A 16,714-nucleotide genomic window follows, 5' to 3' on the forward strand; every position below is an offset into this window, starting at 1 on the left:
AAACGTGCCTCTTCACCCACTGGCGAAGCCGTCAAACCATGAGATGAAGCGGAGCGAGTGGCCGAGTACAACTCCAAAACATGCCTCTTCACCCACTGGCCAAGGCGTCAAACAATCCGCGTCTGTCAATCACTGAGTGTGTGACTGTCGCCCACGAAAGATGTTCCCCCCCACCTCTCTCCTACGTCAACCTCGACCACAAACCACCATTTCCCACGTCATCAACCGCCATTATCTCTCTCTTTTAACGCTCTACAACTAATTCCCCCACGTGCTCCCCCTCCTATAAAATTTTAATCCTTATTAAACCCGTGTGAGAAAAGTGTGCCAGTTGGCTGCAATGAAACTTCACCCCCCAACATATAAAATCCCCCACATCTCTTCCCCCAACATATAAGACCAGACTGACCATTCCAAATAGCAATAAATAGAAAATCTTCAAAACCAAATTCTGCAACTCCAACAGCGCCAACCGAGATGGAGGACAAGTTGTTCAATGCGCCAACACTAGACGAGGCTTCATCGAGCAATCAACAGCCGAGTCGGCTCACAACCGAGCAGGAACTATCTATCATGGTTGTCGCTCTCACCAATGTTGTCTCCGGCGCTTCTGCTAATCCTGACAATTCTACGAACTCCCTCCTCTTTCACACACCATCTTTCACTAATTTGGACACTTGTCATGTGTGCAACATTAAAGGTTGTCTCGGCTGCAACTTTTTCTACCCTCCCATGGATAAATTTAAGGAAGAGATAGAGGACAACAAGAAGAAGAAAGGGAAATTACCCACCGGAGCGACGAAGAGACGAGCAAAGAAGAACTACAGGGGCGTCAGGCAGAGACCGTGGGGCAAATGGGCAGCGGAGATCCGAGACCCAAAGCGTGCAACTCGAGTTTGGCTTGGCACTTTCAACACAGCAGAGGAGGCCGCCCGAGCTTATGACAAGGCGGCTATCGACTTTCGAGGGCCACGGGCAAAGCTTAACTTTCCCTTTTCGGAATATACGACGCATAGGGATCAGGTTTCAGAGTCGTGCATGACATCATCAGAACAACATCAATTAGCAGATCAGAGAGATGCTTCTAATTCCTATTCCACAGCAGGATTTGAAAATAGATCAAAGGAAAATGAGTTGTGTTAACATATTAGCGAGGAAGAGTTTCAGCGGTGGATGATGATGGATTTTTCTGAGAATTCTTCAGATTCTGCTGCTACTGAATGCTCCTAATTAATCCGACTTCACTTGAGAGGCAAAACCATACAAATAAAGGTCTTATCAGAAACTATCCTGTAATGGCAATTACAGAATCTGCTACCGCCAACAAAAAGAAATTCTAAATATGTTTACTACTTCACTGTAGCGTCAGTTAGCATGTTTGGCTGTCGGGAAAATCTGAGAAGGAGGACCCACACGGGCCACAATCTCTTAGTCAGCTGTAAAAAGATCGATCGGGTCCAACAAAGTAAGGAACGTGTGCTCACCATGATATTTGCTCTTATCACAAGTACCAAAGCAGATTGGCTCTGGCCACGTGTATTAATTCATCATTTCCGTTTTTATTTAATAAAATCTGTTATCACGTGTCCCAAATATCACGTTTGTATTTGCAGATTTTAAAAGATTGGGTCAATTGGAAAAGGCAACTTCCAACTATCATCTTTGAAATAAAAGTGAGAGGAAAGGTGGGGTTCAAACTCAAAGTCGAGTATTTTTTTTGGACGATGATTGTAAGTTTTTTGTGCCAAATATATTTTGTAATCCAAAAAATATATAGATAATAAGTGGATTTAGGAATATTATTTAATAAAATATCTAACGATTCTGAGAAACTATTAAAAACAAAAATAAAAAATACTTTAAAAAAAAACAAAACAAGTACTAAAATATTAAGACAATATTAACAATTTGAAATCAAAATAATTAAAAATAAAAAGAACATCCATCTCTCTCCTACGAGAGGAGCAATTGAGGTTGTATGAGAGAATGAAATGAGACAAAAAATATAAAAATAGTAATAAATTATTTGAATTATGATGTTTTATGAAATTTTGAAATATAAAAAAAAAATTAAATAAAGTTTAAATATTGTTATAATATAATTATTTAATATTATATTTAATTTAGAATTTGAAAAAATTGAATTATTGTTTATATTTTGTTCGAAAATTTAGAAAAGCTATAATGATTAGTTCAAAACGATTAATTTAAAAGTGTATATTTCAATGATGTTTAGAAAGGAAATGGCATAACATTACCAAACATTCCCTAAATCAAGTGATCTTTCTCCGAGTAGCCACTCCAAAGGTGGCTCACGTTTAAGAAGTAGCCTCCAAGGTGGTGTTGATTGAAGTCACCACATATGGGGTGAGCAAGGGAGTCCACCTCTTCCTCCTCCTCGGCTCCTTCATGCTTGGGGCCAGGATTTTCGTTATTGTTCTTTATATATTTCAATTTGTGAGTTTACTGTTATAGAACCCCTTTGTAATTAAAATATCTCTCATTTATTTATTCAGATGGAGTGGTAACATGTATAAACAAATGCACGTCCGTGATTGATTGTGTACAAGAGGAATAAAATTCAAATTAAACAAGTTGATTTGAAAAAGACATTTACCTTTTTTGTAGGACCTGGGGGTAGAGACTAAGAAATTAGTCTCAAAACCCTTTTTTATTTTTTTATTTTTTTTCCATCTCGTTTGCATTGTGGTTATTGTTTTAGGATATTTTGTCCACCCTTTCTAACTTGTATCATCTTTTATTTTAATGGAATTTGCTTGCTTAGACAAAAAGAAAAAGAAAAAGACGTTCACCCTGAGAAAGGTATGGTGCCTAACGGGAGAGGGATGGATCGATTGGTTCGATGTATATGCCAAAATTTACAGTGGTGAGACACCCAATATCCCTATCTATGACAACCCTCATCACTCTTGCGTAATTATCGACACCACCAAAGATTTTCAATGCCAACGTTTTTGTCACATGGTAAAAATGTAACAAAGAATTCAGGTAAATACAAGCAGCAGGCAAGATAAGCGGGGAGCGAGAGATCTAAAATACAGATGCGAGCAAGCCAAAATGAATGCACACAAATCGGACAAGAACAAGAAAGCAACTTTAGGAAAACAAAGATTACTTGTCAATCTTGTCGCTTACCAGAGAGACTAATAGAGCTAACTTTCAAAGGGGTTGCCACCACCAGTGGAGCTTCTGGAGAATCACCGCTAACACCAAACTTATCGTGCATGAAACGGCTCTCAACAATGGACTCATCCTTCAATACAATCTTGTAACAATAACAGCTTTTAAGGCCTTGCTGATTCCGGTAGCACTCGTGAGCACTGTTCTTCACCTGCTGGAAGTCCCATATCACGCTGAACTTGCCCACTGTTGCAACCAGGTGGCGCTCATGTTTTCCATTTTCAGTGACCTAAAAGCCAATATTGCACATGAAACAAATCCATAAGTTTGGGGTAATATTTTTTCAACAACCAAATGATCAAAAAAGCGGTATTTATCATAAGTTCCAAAAAACACCCTGAATAAACGGCAAATAACTAATCCAATTCAACTGGGAACAGGTAGTTTAACAGAACCCCCCTAGGCCCCAACTTAAAGCACACAAATGAAACTATAAATCTAAGCACCGTAACTAAAAGTCAAATCATATGCACAAACAACAGTAAAAGTTATCTATGGAGTTTACAGAATTTTATTTCCATTCGTTGTTCCCCCATCAGATATTTTAGGATAAAAAATTGATAAACACATCACTTTTCACAACATTTTACACACCAATTTTTAAAAGGAGGGTTATTCTTCAGTCATTCTATATGACTGAATATCATCACCCATCATTTCAGTGTCTATGCATAGTCCAATCTCAGATGGTAACAATGCATCCAAGCTAGGTACGAATCCCAAATTGATAAGCAGGTCCTTGGTAAAAAAGTTGATCACACTAAAAAAAGAATAGGTTTTTTTTCACACTTTTTGAGGTGGGTCTACTTTTTTACAAAGAGACTACATGAGACTTGTCTGTTTGGGACTTGTATAAATCATTTCTCTAAACCAAACATCTCCCCTCCGGAAACCAGAAAATTGTGTGCTGTCTCCGCAAGATAGAAATGTTCTTCTTTACCATTTCCTTCTTCTGGATCAGATTACTAAAAAATAAATAAGTATAGATAAGCCAACAACCATGTATAAAGAACAGCCCTCAAGAAGCTATTAATTATGAGCACACTACCTTTCAAATATGCAAGATGTCCATCACAACTTAGCACCGGATCAGAACCTTTTCTTAGTGCATGCGAGTTCTTAGCAAATACAAAATAGCACTCTCCAGTTATTTGTCCAAAATCTTAAAATTAATAGTGCAAGCTTGTATGCGAATACCATTCGAACTGACAGGGCAATGAACAACTTCGCCACTCGTAAGTTGCCACTTAAAAACATATAACAAACTACGGTCTTATGTAGATATATTACAGAACAATTAAGGGCTGAAACATATAAAGGGGATATAGTATGCCTACCCACGAGAAATGGCCGCCGTGAAATTTATTATTTGTCCCAGCCAAATGCGAATCCAGAGGAGTCAGCTTTAACAACCTTGGAGCAGGAATCTTGTTCCCCATTCGACCACTAAATCCAGTCTTTGTCCTCCCATCTTTGTCTGTAAACAGAGTGCAGATGAGGATCAAATGGGTGTCAGTCGTGCCTAAAATCCACTTCCCATCGTACGTAACATCCACATTTGTAACCGGTGAGCCGAGCCCAGGAAAAGCTGTCTTGGCCTGCCTCATCGATGACTTCGAATACAACCTTATCTTCCCATCGAGAGAACCAACAACAATCGACCCGTCTCCGGTTGTCGCAAAGCACTGAAAATTCGTCCCTCTCGAGAACTGGTGCCCCTGCGTCCAATGCAACACTGGTGAATTTGCCATCGCAATGTTCTGAACCATTCCTCTACGATCACGCATATCCCACTGACATAACCTATTATCATCCAACCCCAGAAAGGTCGACTCCGACGGATCTAATTGGGACCCCTTAGTATCGTTGGTGATATCCCTCATTGTAATATCAGCCCCATCCTTCTCAAACTTCCAATCCGTAACAATCTTGCCTGTCTCAATGTCAAGCTGTTGAAGCCCCGTGGTGTGGGGCTTCCCTTCATTCAATGGACTCATAAGGAGCATATTCGTCTCGGCCCTCATCAACAACGCCTTTTTCGGGGTAGACAATCGGCCCGAACTCGAGTTCCCAGCATCGAATTTGACAGAAACACCTTTCCCATGGATTCCACGATTAAAATTCCTGTAAACCTGCAGACCTATATCGTTCACCAAGAAGCTGTTATCCAGTGCTCCCAGTGTCAAGCTCTGTACACCACCATTCGCAGCCTCCTCAAACTCCTCTAGTAAGTCCTGGCTCGCTCGGATAGGTGTTTCCGGCTGGCCGCCATCGTCTGTATCCTCCCACATCGAATCGTCCGCCGCCTCGGGCTTCAGCCACCCAATGAACTCTTTCCCGTAAACCTTAATCTTGTTTTCCTCAGTCGCTTTGAGCCCGTGCACATTCTCAAACAAATAATCCTGAAATTCAGAGACGAATTTCCTAAACGCCTGGTCGGTGGGGAACTTCAAGGCCCACACGCCGTTGGATACAAAATCGACGCGGCGCTGATCGCCGAACAACTTCAATTGCATCTCCGTCGAAACCCTAGCACGAACCTTGGACCCCACTTTCAGTACCCACCAAGACTGTCCCATAGCGCCGTCCGGTTCATCTTCATCATCCTCGCCGTCAATTTTGGAGGTTCTGACAAAGGAATAAGATGCGTGCTTGTCCGAGACGATCCACTTGGCTTTGGGGGTGTTGCCGCCGATGTGGAGGTAAAGCTTGACGGAATTCATCGAATAAAGGTTTTGCGATGAGGAAGGAGACAAAGAGGCACCGTACTTGAGCTTCAGGGATTTGAGCTTGGCGTCGACCTCGGCTAGGGATTTGGAATTAGCTTGGGTCGCCGGCGAGGTTTGGGGCTTTTGTTGGTCCTCGGCGTCGTCGTATTGCTCCTGCTCATCCTCTTCCTCTTCCTCTTCAGTGTATGGATCCGAGTCGGAGTCAGCCAAGTCGAAGCCGTCGCGGCTCTGAGAGGTACCCATCGTAGCAGAGGGAGAGAGTGAAAATGTCGATAAGATCGTCTGAAAGCTAATGAGAAATGATTTGAGTGCGGAATTTCAGAAATGTTTTGAAAGTGGCGATCTCAGGAGCAGGGCAGTTAGTTTGGGACTATGGGCCCTTTGATACGGAATGTGTCACCGCCTATAACCGGTATTTCATTTTTTTAAATTTCATTTTTTTTTTTTAATGTTCTGTTGTACCATAAACTATGTTCGTATATTAATAGATGGTGTAATTTTAGTATTACCATGTTTGTGATAAGATGATGTAAATAGAATAAATATGTAATAATCTATAACTTCTTTTAAAAAAAAATATTAACTAGAATGGAAAATATTTATGAAGAAGGGGGCTTCTCTATCTTTTACTTCTTTTATCTTTCAGTTATTTCATCCTGTTTTGTTAATGAAATCCCACATAAAAAACGACATGTCATTTTATCGTTACTCACTGGAAGCAAACGGGTAACATCAGCTGCTGCTATCTCTACATAAAAAAGGCCATCGCGCCAGATAGGGGTCGAACCTATGACCTTCCGCTTAGGAAACGGACGCTCTATCCACTGAGCTACAGGCGCTTTTTATTATTATGCGGTTTCTAATTTTAATATTTGCTATTATAGCATTGTAATGATAACTGCACTGACCTGGTCAACGCGTTCTCAAAATCCCACCACTCTCTTCAAGCGCTGCCCTCGACCTGTGGAGCCCGCCTGTGAATCCCGAACTTGACGATGCCCCCCCACCCCACCTTTCTCTCTTTCTTTTCAAAAAAACAAATAGTCCAAAAACTTCCCGGTCTGCTTTCATTTCTGGGTGCCATATTACCCAGAATATGAAACTCTCCGTATACTTCCTATGGCTCGTCAGCATCCCTCTCCTCGTTCATTCTCTCCCAGTTCCTGACATTAGAGGTACTGCATTCCTCTCTCTCTCTCTCTCACAAGTTTTTATTTTTCCATTTTTTGGGTAAGTGATTCAAAGATCACACTTTTGCTCAAGACAAGAAGACGATAGAAAATTAAATCATAACGTGATGTAAATTCATTTGATGATACCAAAAGTACTGCCTACGATCGACTATATATGTATTCTCCAGGATAAATATATTATATGTATATGTTCGTTAATGAATAATATAAATAGTTTATCATACATTTACTTTGAAGAACTATATATGCTAAATATCAAACATAATTTTCTCCTTATTTTTTCCTGTAATTTTTCTTTTGTTGGATGAATGCGTACGTAAACGCGCGTATAGGCTATCTCCTAAACTGCGGTGCGGGCTCGTCTGGTGAGGTAACCTCGGGCAGCCTAAAGTACATCACGGACGAGGGTTTCGTATCAGTTGGCAACATAACCACCCTCAAAACCCCAGACCTGTTGCCCGTACTATCCACCTTGCGGTATTTTCCTGACACGAGCGCACGTAAATATTGCTATGTGATACCTGTAACCAAAGGAGGGAAGTACCTGTTGAGGACGACGTACTATTACGGAGGTTTCGATGGAGGGAAGGAGCCGCCGGTGTTCGACCAGATTGTGGACGGGACTAAGTGGGGCACAGTCAACACCACCGAGGACTATGCGAACGGACTTAGTTCGTATTATGAGGTGGTGGTTATGGCCATGGGGAAGACGCTGAGTGTGTGCTTGGCGAGGAACCAGAAGACTGTTTCCAGCCCCTTTATCTCGGCTCTTGAGCTCGAGTACTTGGAGGATTCCATGTATAACACCACGGATTTTAGTAAGTATGCGCTCATCACGGTTGCGAGGAGTACCTTTGGAAGTGATCAGGATGATATCATAAGGTATGACCGGAAATCAACTTCTTGTTGATCTATATATATATATAATGAAGAAAAAGAATGTGGAATAGAAGCTTGAGAAAGTTCTGATGGTGAAAATGCAAACATATATGTTTCCTAGTTATCCAGACGACGAATTCAACCGGTTGTGGCAACCATTCAATGACGAGAACCCAGTTGTCATAAGCCACTCCAATGTAACTTCTTCAGACTTTTGGAACCTCCCACCAGCAAAGGCATTCCAAACTGCAATCACAACAAGCCGAGGAAAGGAACTCCAAATCCAGTGGCCACCTTTGGCCCTCCCTAGCACTAGCTACTACATCTCACTCTATTTCCAGGACAATCGGACCCCGAGTCCATACAGCTGGAGAGTCTTCAATGTTTCTCTCAATGGCCGGATTTTCTACACCGATCTTAATGTCACGGCCAGTGGAGTAACCGTCTACGCGACGAAATGGCCTCTTTCTGGGCAGACCAAAATTGTATTGACTCCTGCAACTGGGATACCTGTTGGACCTGTCATCAGTGCTGGTGAATTATTTCAGATTCTTCCTCTCGGTGGAAGGACTATCTCTAGAGATGGTAATTGCCCCCTAAAGCCATTATATATATATACCTGCACCATATATATACTACAGATTTATTACTTTTTTGCGTTGCTATAGTCATTTAATTTCTTGTAATCTTCCTCAGTGATGGCCATGAATGAGTTCGCCAGAAACTTGGACAACCCACCTTCCGATTGGAGGGGTGATCCTTGCTTACCTAGAGAAAATTCATGGACTGGAGTTGCATGTTCCAAGGGACAATTTGCTCGCATTGTCACTCTGTAAGTTTTCATACGTATAGTTAATGTAAATTTATCCATCTATTTATTGATTATACGGTAATCAAGAACTACTTTTAGTTGTTTTTAATAATATGAAGGAACTTAACAAATGCTGGGCTGTCCGGCTCACTGCCATCAAGCATTGCCAAGTTAACTGGACTCACCCATCTGTAAGTAATGATCTAGTCCTCCTCCTCATAATTATGTTGTACGTCCCACTCCCCCGGGCTTCCATCTCATGATAATATCACGACCTTCATATTCATGATGCCTGTTGATTGGAATTATTTGATTGCATGCATGCAGTTGGCTTGGGGGGAACAAGCTGTCCGGCACCATCCCAGAAATGGGCTCATTGAAAGCACTACAAACTCTGTATGCTAGCTTCATGCTTCATTGCTTGTCATTTCTTAGCTTTTTCTTTTATTCATACGCAACATGCATCCTGATCGATCTCATGTTGATTTGTCTTTCTTGCTTCTTTTCCCCCCCGTTTCCTTGTGGATCTGGTGAAGGCATTTGGAGAAGAACAAGTTGGAAGGACAAATTCCTCAATCATTAGGCCAACTTGCTAAACTACATGAGATGTAAGTACTACTGCCATGATCAGAAAAGCCAAGGCCAAATTAATGACGTGGTAACCCTCCTTTCTTCTTTTAATAAGGAGAGGTAATTACTAGTTTGATGAAATGATTTGTTAACAGATTCGTCCAAAATAACAATCTTGATGGTAAAATTCCTCCTTCGCTACAAAAGAGAAAAGACATTAATATTCGGTAAGCACTAAACATATTCCTCTAATTGGTTCTTAATTTTTTGTCTAATTAATGTAAATTAAGCATTGGAGGATCTTTAATTTAGCTAATTGCAGGTTCTATATATACATATATTGACTTCGGCTGACATTAATTCTGGTTTATTTATGCTGCAGGTTGTAGGGATATATATGCAGAAATAAGCACGACTATATATGATAGAGATGGATGAGATCAGAGGAGTGCCAACAGATAATTCTGCACCACTTTAATTAGTGCATGCCTTAATTGGGTGATCATGAAACAGAAACAAGTTCTACCATTGTAGCTGCAGGCCGAGGAAGGCGTGCAGAGGGTGTGTCGAGATTGATTGGCATTGGTCTAAGATGAAGGTCTACATGTTTGTGTCTTGCTTCTCACTACTTCACTAGTATTCAATGTCAGCATATTGACATGATTAATGCTAAATCAACAAACTAAGCCCTGCCCAGTGCCTGCAACATCTGTTTGAGTAAACCAATATATATTATATATGAAACTTACTGTCCGTTATTGCGTTTGACTTTCTCGAGTTTATATATGTTTATGTTTTATGATCTATATTATATATGTAATTAATCATGTGAGATTATGGGGCTTTTGTGCAATTTCGCCTAAATGGTTTTGTGGTAATATTAGATATTAATTCTAGACTTATCGTGGCGACATTGTGGCCTTAAAAGGAAAATTTGAAAACGTGGCCTAATCAAACTTTTGTCGTAGGGAAAGTCAATGTCGCCGTTACTAGAATAGTACCATCAAAACGTGGACCCCGTAAGCTTCACTCGACGAACCACACCCAAACTTCCCCTCCACAAAATTCACAGAAGAGAAGAGGAGCAGAGAGGAAGAGAAGCCAGTGTGAAAAAAATAACTGCATACCGTCAAAAACCAATGGCCACCTAGCTCGCACCACCATTTCCAAGTTCCCCTCTTTGTTTCTCCTTATAACGGTAGTCTCAAACCGAATGTTTGCTTTATACCCTACCTCTCTCTTCTTCCCATCCAAGCCTTCCGCCCTCCGCTGCCGCGCCACCGGGGACATCCCGGTGGGCCCCTCATTCCCCCGGTGGTTCCACTTCCCCTCCTCGGCCGAAATATCCGGCGTCCGTATCGGCCACGACGTTGACGCAGCCGCCAAGGACGGCTCGGCTAGGAGCGGCGCAGCCGGTAACAACGGCCTGAAAGTCAATGCCAGAGAGAAGAAGAAATGGTCTCACTGGGGAGATAGCTACTTGGATGACGATAGCGACGCTCTTCCGCTTCCAATGACCTATCCGAATTCTTCTCCGGTCCCGCCCGAAGAGATCGATCGACGCCTCCGGTGCGATCCCCAAGTTCAGGTTTTATATTATCTCTTCCAAATTTATCTAAATCTTGCGTTCAATTTTTTTATTCTTTTTTATTGTCACTCTTTTCTGATGTTAGGAGGGCTTTTGGTTTGAGGGTTGAAGTTGAATTGCAGATATAACTTACTAGTGCTTGCAACTCCTCCTCTTTCCAATTGTAAATGTTTAAAAAGAAATTTGAGACGAAGAGGTTCTGAGTCTTTACATTTTTCGCTCAAACTTTTATTGAATTATCATGCAACAAGCAATGAGCTTTAGAAAATCGTTGCGCGTGAGCGCATCCGTTTTCTTGCTCGTTAGCGCTTTAGAAAGATTGCAGCCCTTAGGATTTTCTAATAAGGTAGAAAGCGCGTTTTCAGCCCAGCTCGACTCGAGACCAAGACTCCTTACAACTTGCATGAATAGCGGCACTGAGCGGCCAGAGATTGATTAAAAAGGTAGCCAGCAAGTCCGCCCATTTAGTGATTGTAATCAAGAGCACACACTGGACGGCTTATTCTGGTGTCTGTCGGTGGTGGTATACAACTAGATTAGGAGCTTTTTGCTGGTTGGTTCATTACCCCACAGCTGCTGCAAAATTGGTTTGGATGCAAGACAGAATCTAAAACAATGACTCATTTCAATTTCATGACCGAACAATTCAATTTAATAAGCCTAAAACCAAACTACAGTAGTAAAGGTGAGGTATATTAGGAGCCACATTGAGCATGCTAAGGTTTAATACTTCTTCATTGTCTTATTTCACATGGGGGCCTGTGGCTTCCTCTTCATTTCTTTTTTTGTTCTTACTTAAAGTTTCTAGTTTTACCGTATAATTGGCAATTCACATCCTGGAAGAATCGCATATGAAATATGCCAAAGAAGCATCATCTTTGTGTGTGACGGTTTTGTAGCTTTAAAACTTGGTGTCCAAACTTTTAGAACGAAAAGATCACCACTATGGCAATTTCCGCTGTTCCTCCCTGACACATTCACAAACCAGGAAAATAAAACCTAGAAACATGAGTCGTTGGAGTCTGAATCATTTTGGATTTGCAGGATTGCAAGGAAGTCGTGTACGAATGGACAGGAAAATGTCGAAGTTGCCAAGGATCCGGATTTGCCAGCTATTATAATAAAAGAGGAAAAGAGATCATCTGCAAATGCATACCTTGTGCGGGAATTGGTATCCTTCTTCTTATCAAGTACTTCCGAGGAATTTATAATTTATTACATTGAATGAGGATTTTTATAACATGTTGAAAGGCTCGAAGTGGTGCTTACCTGTTATGAATTTAAGCACCTCTTATCTTACCATTTTCTATTTTTAGCTATAATGATGATCCAGTTGTGCTATATGTTCAATGTGTAGGTTACAAAGCAAGAGAGATCTACTGGATTCATGAAACTTTACAAAGAAAATATTCATAATGAACCGTGCATTAAACATGTTATCTTTAAAATGGGGATGGTTTTCAGGTGCATGGTTAGATAGCATGTTCTTTGGATCATGAAGGGGCTTCTTTGATGTATGATGTTAGTCTTGGTTCTGATCACGCAGTAATGGGTAATCTGTTTGGTGTTAATCGGTTATTCTTGCAGTAGGGTCGAGGCTCTATTGCTTTTTGTACGTGTTTAATGTAGCTTTTGGTAGGTCAGTCAACATACCAGATGGATATGGGAGCTCCTCAGCAAACAAATTCCGTTAACTCGGAATTAGATTAACTGTAATGTGCACCATCTCCACTATTGTTTTGCATAGTCAATGATATCTGGTCTTTGGTCTTCTTTCTTTTTAGTTGGGGTGTCCCTTCACTTGCCAGTAACTTGTTCTTGGGTGGTTGGTATTGGCAAAGCTAAGGCTAAGAAAAAAACGTTTGGCAAGGGGGCTCTACATTCTTGATTTTGATGCATTAGAAGACACGGAAAAGATGTTTGGACATAAGGTTCCAAGTTCAAGTTTGAGTTTTGCTTTTTATTCAGGTTTCTTTATTATGCTTAAACAGCTTAGAGAATTTTATGTTCTGCAGGTGTAATTGATTCCCTTATGTTATGATCTTAGTGTGGTTACTTTTTGTGTTTACTTGCATGTTGATGGGCACCTATTGAATATATAGCTTGCCTTTCTCAAACTATGATTATTATCAAGCATATTTCCTTATGAAAACTGGTCAAGTGAATTGTTAGGTGTTTGGCCAAAGAAAAATATTGGTACTTGATTAGAGTAGCTGCGTGGACATTCTGGAGTTCACACAGATAGTTTTCATGATTGCAGGATATGTGCAGAAGATAACAGCTCGCAAGGACATTGAAGTAATGGAGGATTTAGATAATGGAAGACCACCATGATTAAAACAAATATAGTTTTGATTCTTTTTAAGGATTCCGGGAACTATACCATACAATCATTTTGATATTGTTTACCCTCTTGTTCAATACAGTTTGCATGTAGACTAACCACCTTTGGGTTTCTATACCGGGAAAGATAAACTCCTTGAATTGGGAAGGAGACTCTGCAGAACAAGCCAATAGAGAGATGTACTTTTTGCAAAGAATGTATTCTATTCTTTTGTAACCACATCGGTTTGTGCCGCGCGTGCCTCTAGTTATGTCATTAAAATGCTTACCTTTTGGTTGCTTTATCCTCCAGCAGTGGGAGCCAAATAATCTTTCACGTATCCCTTTTTTTCCCTTCAAAAACTCTCTATATGTAATCATTTTTCCATACTCTTTATGCACTGCACTAATGTGATTGGCTGCGTCTCTTTTCTTAATATAAAATAATTATTTTGATCAATCACATCAGTAGAATATGTATAGAACATACAAAAGTGGACTATATGTAACAGAACTACTGAAACAAAGTTCGAGGAAACCGTCTCATTTGGCTTGAAAACTGCTGGATGTGAAGAAGCAAGAATTTGACAAATTTGATTTCAACAAAGGCGGGAAGATTTCTCAACAGGCGTAAGAGGCCATGCTCAGAGCATATGGAAAGGCAATATGATCGGAAAAGTGCCATAGATTTTCCGAAAAATAGATAATTATATAACAGGAACACCTAATTTAGAACTTAGAAAATGTCAAGATGCCAAGCTTGTGAACAAGTCGTTTGCTTCAATTTTGTCCTAAAGAACATGCCATAATTTGTCATAAGAAGCTTCCGTGCGTATTTTCTACCTCAAACCTTGAGTTTCTCTGCCTGCCAAAATTGAAATATCTCTCGACTGAAAGATTAACAAGAATTAACAATATAATCTCAAAGACTTTTGTTAATACCCTTGAAGTCGTCTTGAATATAAACATATAGCGTGTACGTTTCATTAGAAAAATGAAAATAAATAAATAAATAAAGGGTGCTAAAAGTTAAAATAAACAAAAGGTACATTACATGTATAGCAATTGATGGTTCACCACATACAGAGTATCAATGGAGTTTATTCTGTCCACACTACATAGCTTGGCAAATTTAGCACTTTGCAAAACAAATAACGATACAACTGAAAAAAGAAACTGCACGCAGCAGGGAAGCAGAAAGCAGGATCAACAACAACAGCAAAGGGGTCTTCGTTTTCCATTTCACCTTGTCATGCCTGGTGCCATTGTTGGAGCTATTGTAACTGCCCGCCTTCGTCTTTCCTCGTTGGCTTTCCATCCTTCATTTCCAAGAACCACCCACAAGAAATAAGTTCCCATAAAAATAAATAAATGAAGCCCCGAGAAAGAAATAAAGTGGATTGAATATAAGTAGGAAAACTACAAAAAAAAATCAACTTCCCATATCTATCCAAAATCTTTCTCAATCTTCTGAGTAAACAAAATCAAGATGTGATGACAGAATATAGTTTTTCTATTTTGGCATGCATATGGTAGATGGGGAATATCATGATCTCAGAAATCAGGATTGCATTGAACAACTCAGTAGCTGGAACTGATGTTATTTCAGCATGCTCGAGACCCAAGTTGTCATAAACAAATTCCAGGCTAGAGGATGGCATATATTTCTTTAGGGCAATGTTATACATCCTTAACAAAAGACACCATTTTCGAGGCCAGAAAACAACATGCAACCAACTGATCCGTTGGCAGATGGACTCCTGGCTCTTGTAAAGGTCAAATTGCACCCAAACAATATGTTATTACTGCATCATGTTTAGGTCTAACCACTAAAAAAGGATACCTCATCTTCAAAGAGAAGCCAACGGTTTTCTTGAACAAATAATTTGGAAATAACAAGTATAACATGTTTGAGTTGCTGACCATCACGAAGAAAAAGAAGATCTCAAAGTTGTTTAGAGATTGTTGTTAAAAAAGAAAAACACAATTGATAACCAAGAAGCTATCATACCTATCCCCATATCAAACCCAAAATGATGCTTGAGCTCTCTGTATTCTTGGCATAGAGCACAAGCCGGACAGCAGAAGTGCACTAAGCAGTCTGCACAAGGTGCCTCTTTCAAGTCAAATTTCCCCCTCATTTTTGAGCGAATACAGCAGGAGTACAAGCAGGCGAAACCGGTAAGACCCAGAAGAGTATAGATCGTGCCACTGAGAGCACAAGCTGTAAAATACGATCAATCAATACAAAGAAACCACTCTAACAATCGTTCCAAATTATCAAACTAAATGATCGGCAAGTTGCTTTTCCAAGGCTTACATGGAGAACCTTCGTTTACTATCTCAGCGATCTGTCCAAATGTGATGCAAGGGCAGCAGCAAGTAATCACACCTTAAAAATACAAAAGTGAAAGTGTGAATAAATGAAACAGAATTTGATATGTTTATTTCTAGAAATTGGTGATTGAGCAAGATGGGGTTTGAAATCTTCACAATTTGCAGGGTCATCACAACAGTGGCAAAGACCAGTTGACCATTTCACTGCACCACCATGAACCGGCCTCCCGTACTCTATATATGGAGGAGCATAGGATTGTGGGTGAGCAGTATTTGAAATTCCTGAAACCGGGACAGCACCTGAATAGTGTTCAGCTGCGTGTTTATCATACTCAGGTGCTGTAGGATACATTTTTATGGGTAACCGAGCAAAGATTATGGTAAGCTACCGATTTGTTCTGTCTTGATAAACAAGGAATGGGACTTGATATTTATATTGAGAAGGGTCATTTGTCACCCGGTCTACGGTTTAGAAATTTCTAGGCAAGTGATCAAGAAGAAAGAAGAAACGTCAAATACTGAGAATATAATATACATATCTATTGGAGCATACCATGCAATCCTCATCTCTGTCTTTGAACAAAGGGAAGGCGCCAACTAATGTTGAAAGCTAGCCTGTTATTTTTATTCTCTGTTTTGTTTATGCTGAATTGTACATGAGGGCAACATTGTATTTTCCTTTTATAGGTTGTTAGAATATTCTTTTTTGTAATTGTATATACACGGGTCATGTACAGAACGAAAATCAACAGAAAGTATTTTCAGCCTTTTACCATTTTTCGGGATTTCTGCTCTGCATTCCATTTCCTTACATGGTGTAAGCGCTCCCTTTGATCCCAAATTCACGCCATGTTAGGTGTCTCTGATAAAGAAGTTTCTAACCCCATCCTTAAATCTTCGAAGGAAAGGTATCTCAATTTTTCGGATCCTTTCAATCCCTTTCACATAGACAATGGTGATAATCCAGACGCTGCTTTGGTCTCAGATCTTTTAACTGCCGATAACTACATTAGTTGGTCTCGCGCCGTCAACCGTACTTTTCGCGCCAAAAACAAGCTCGACTTTATCAACGGCACTCTTCCAA

The 16,714-nt window shown here is 40.3% G+C and overlaps 5 protein-coding genes and 1 non-coding gene across 6 annotated transcripts; 3 read left to right on the forward strand and 3 right to left on the reverse strand.

Annotated features, from left to right (window-relative positions):
- The first annotated feature begins 384 nt into the window (after positions 1 to 384).
- On the forward strand, positions 385 to 1,593 carry LOC122313407 (ethylene-responsive transcription factor ERF109-like). Its single transcript, XM_043128384.1, has one exon. The coding sequence runs from the start codon at positions 478 to 480 to the stop codon at positions 1,141 to 1,143; it is 666 nt and encodes a 221-aa protein (XP_042984318.1). The 5' UTR covers positions 385 to 477; the 3' UTR covers positions 1,144 to 1,593.
- Positions 1,594 to 2,955: 1,362 nt separating this feature from the next.
- LOC122313406 (protein CYPRO4) lies at positions 2,956 to 6,292 on the reverse strand. The gene is made up of 2 exons (XM_043128383.1): positions 4,539 to 6,292; positions 2,956 to 3,430 (listed from the first exon to the last, which is right to left on the reverse strand). Exons 1-2 carry the CDS (start codon positions 6,171 to 6,173, stop codon positions 3,140 to 3,142), a joined length of 1,926 nt encoding a protein of 641 aa, XP_042984317.1. The 5' UTR covers positions 6,174 to 6,292; the 3' UTR covers positions 2,956 to 3,139.
- Positions 6,293 to 6,696: 404 nt separating this feature from the next.
- Positions 6,697 to 6,769, reverse strand: TRNAR-CCU. Its single transcript has one exon. It is a non-coding gene; the product is annotated as a tRNA-Arg (tRNA).
- A 173-nt stretch (positions 6,770 to 6,942) lies between these two features.
- Positions 6,943 to 10,136, forward strand: LOC122313808 (probable LRR receptor-like serine/threonine-protein kinase At1g67720). The gene is made up of 9 exons (XM_043129051.1): positions 6,943 to 7,105; positions 7,456 to 8,005; positions 8,124 to 8,587; positions 8,699 to 8,834; positions 8,933 to 9,004; positions 9,141 to 9,209; positions 9,350 to 9,421; positions 9,539 to 9,610; positions 9,766 to 10,136. Exons 1-9 carry the CDS (start codon positions 7,027 to 7,029, stop codon positions 9,770 to 9,772), a joined length of 1,521 nt encoding a protein of 506 aa, XP_042984985.1. The 5' UTR covers positions 6,943 to 7,026; the 3' UTR covers positions 9,773 to 10,136.
- Positions 10,137 to 10,408: 272 nt separating this feature from the next.
- On the forward strand, positions 10,409 to 13,605 carry LOC122313809 (protein disulfide-isomerase SCO2). Its single transcript, XM_043129052.1, has 3 exons — positions 10,409 to 10,971; positions 12,016 to 12,142; positions 13,232 to 13,605. Exons 1-3 carry the CDS (start codon positions 10,597 to 10,599, stop codon positions 13,303 to 13,305), a joined length of 576 nt encoding a protein of 191 aa, XP_042984986.1. The 5' UTR covers positions 10,409 to 10,596; the 3' UTR covers positions 13,306 to 13,605.
- A 717-nt stretch (positions 13,606 to 14,322) lies between these two features.
- Positions 14,323 to 16,134, reverse strand: LOC122313810 (protein PLANT CADMIUM RESISTANCE 2-like). Its single transcript, XM_043129053.1, has 4 exons — positions 15,787 to 16,134; positions 15,614 to 15,685; positions 15,305 to 15,517; positions 14,323 to 14,612 (listed from the first exon to the last, which is right to left on the reverse strand). The coding sequence occupies exons 1-4, from the start codon at positions 15,980 to 15,982 to the stop codon at positions 14,536 to 14,538; spliced, it is 558 nt and encodes a 185-aa protein (XP_042984987.1). The 5' UTR covers positions 15,983 to 16,134; the 3' UTR covers positions 14,323 to 14,535.
- Between the last annotated feature and the right edge of the window lie 580 nt (positions 16,135 to 16,714).

The sequence above is a fragment of the Carya illinoinensis genome, chromosome 6, assembly GCF_018687715.1.
Source record: "Carya illinoinensis cultivar Pawnee chromosome 6, C.illinoinensisPawnee_v1, whole genome shotgun sequence".
Lineage (NCBI taxonomy): Eukaryota > Viridiplantae > Streptophyta > Magnoliopsida > Fagales > Juglandaceae > Carya > Carya illinoinensis.

Excerpts from the sequence above, each read along its gene's own strand:
- LOC122313407 (XM_043128384.1), top strand. The coding sequence starts at position 478 with ATGGAGGACAAGTTGTTCAATGCGCCAACACTAGACGAGGCTTCATCG.
- LOC122313406 (XM_043128383.1), bottom strand. The coding sequence starts at position 6,173 with ATGGGTACCTCTCAGAGCCGCGACGGCTTCGACTTGGCTGACTCCGAC. Across the intron at positions 3,431-4,538 it reads ACGGCGGCCATTTCTCGTGG|GTCACTGAAAATGGAAAACA; the intron begins GTAGGCATACTA and ends ATTGGCTTTTAG.
- LOC122313808 (XM_043129051.1), top strand. The coding sequence starts at position 7,027 with ATGAAACTCTCCGTATACTTCCTATGGCTCGTCAGCATCCCTCTCCTC. Across the intron at positions 7,106-7,455 it reads CCCAGTTCCTGACATTAGAG|GCTATCTCCTAAACTGCGGT; the intron begins GTACTGCATTCC and ends ACGCGCGTATAG. Across the intron at positions 8,588-8,698 it reads AAGGACTATCTCTAGAGATG|TGATGGCCATGAATGAGTTC; the intron begins GTAATTGCCCCC and ends AATCTTCCTCAG.
- LOC122313809 (XM_043129052.1), top strand. The coding sequence starts at position 10,597 with ATGTTTGCTTTATACCCTACCTCTCTCTTCTTCCCATCCAAGCCTTCC. Across the intron at positions 10,972-12,015 it reads GGTGCGATCCCCAAGTTCAG|GATTGCAAGGAAGTCGTGTA; the intron begins GTTTTATATTAT and ends TTGGATTTGCAG. Across the intron at positions 12,143-13,231 it reads CATACCTTGTGCGGGAATTG|GATATGTGCAGAAGATAACA; the intron begins GTATCCTTCTTC and ends TCATGATTGCAG.
- LOC122313810 (XM_043129053.1), bottom strand. The coding sequence starts at position 15,982 with ATGTATCCTACAGCACCTGAGTATGATAAACACGCAGCTGAACACTAT. Across the intron at positions 15,686-15,786 it reads TTGTGATGACCCTGCAAATT|GTGTGATTACTTGCTGCTGC; the intron begins GTGAAGATTTCA and ends TGTATTTTTAAG. Across the intron at positions 14,613-15,304 it reads TGGGTTTGATATGGGGATAG|GATGGAAAGCCAACGAGGAA; the intron begins GTATGATAGCTT and ends TTGGAAATGAAG.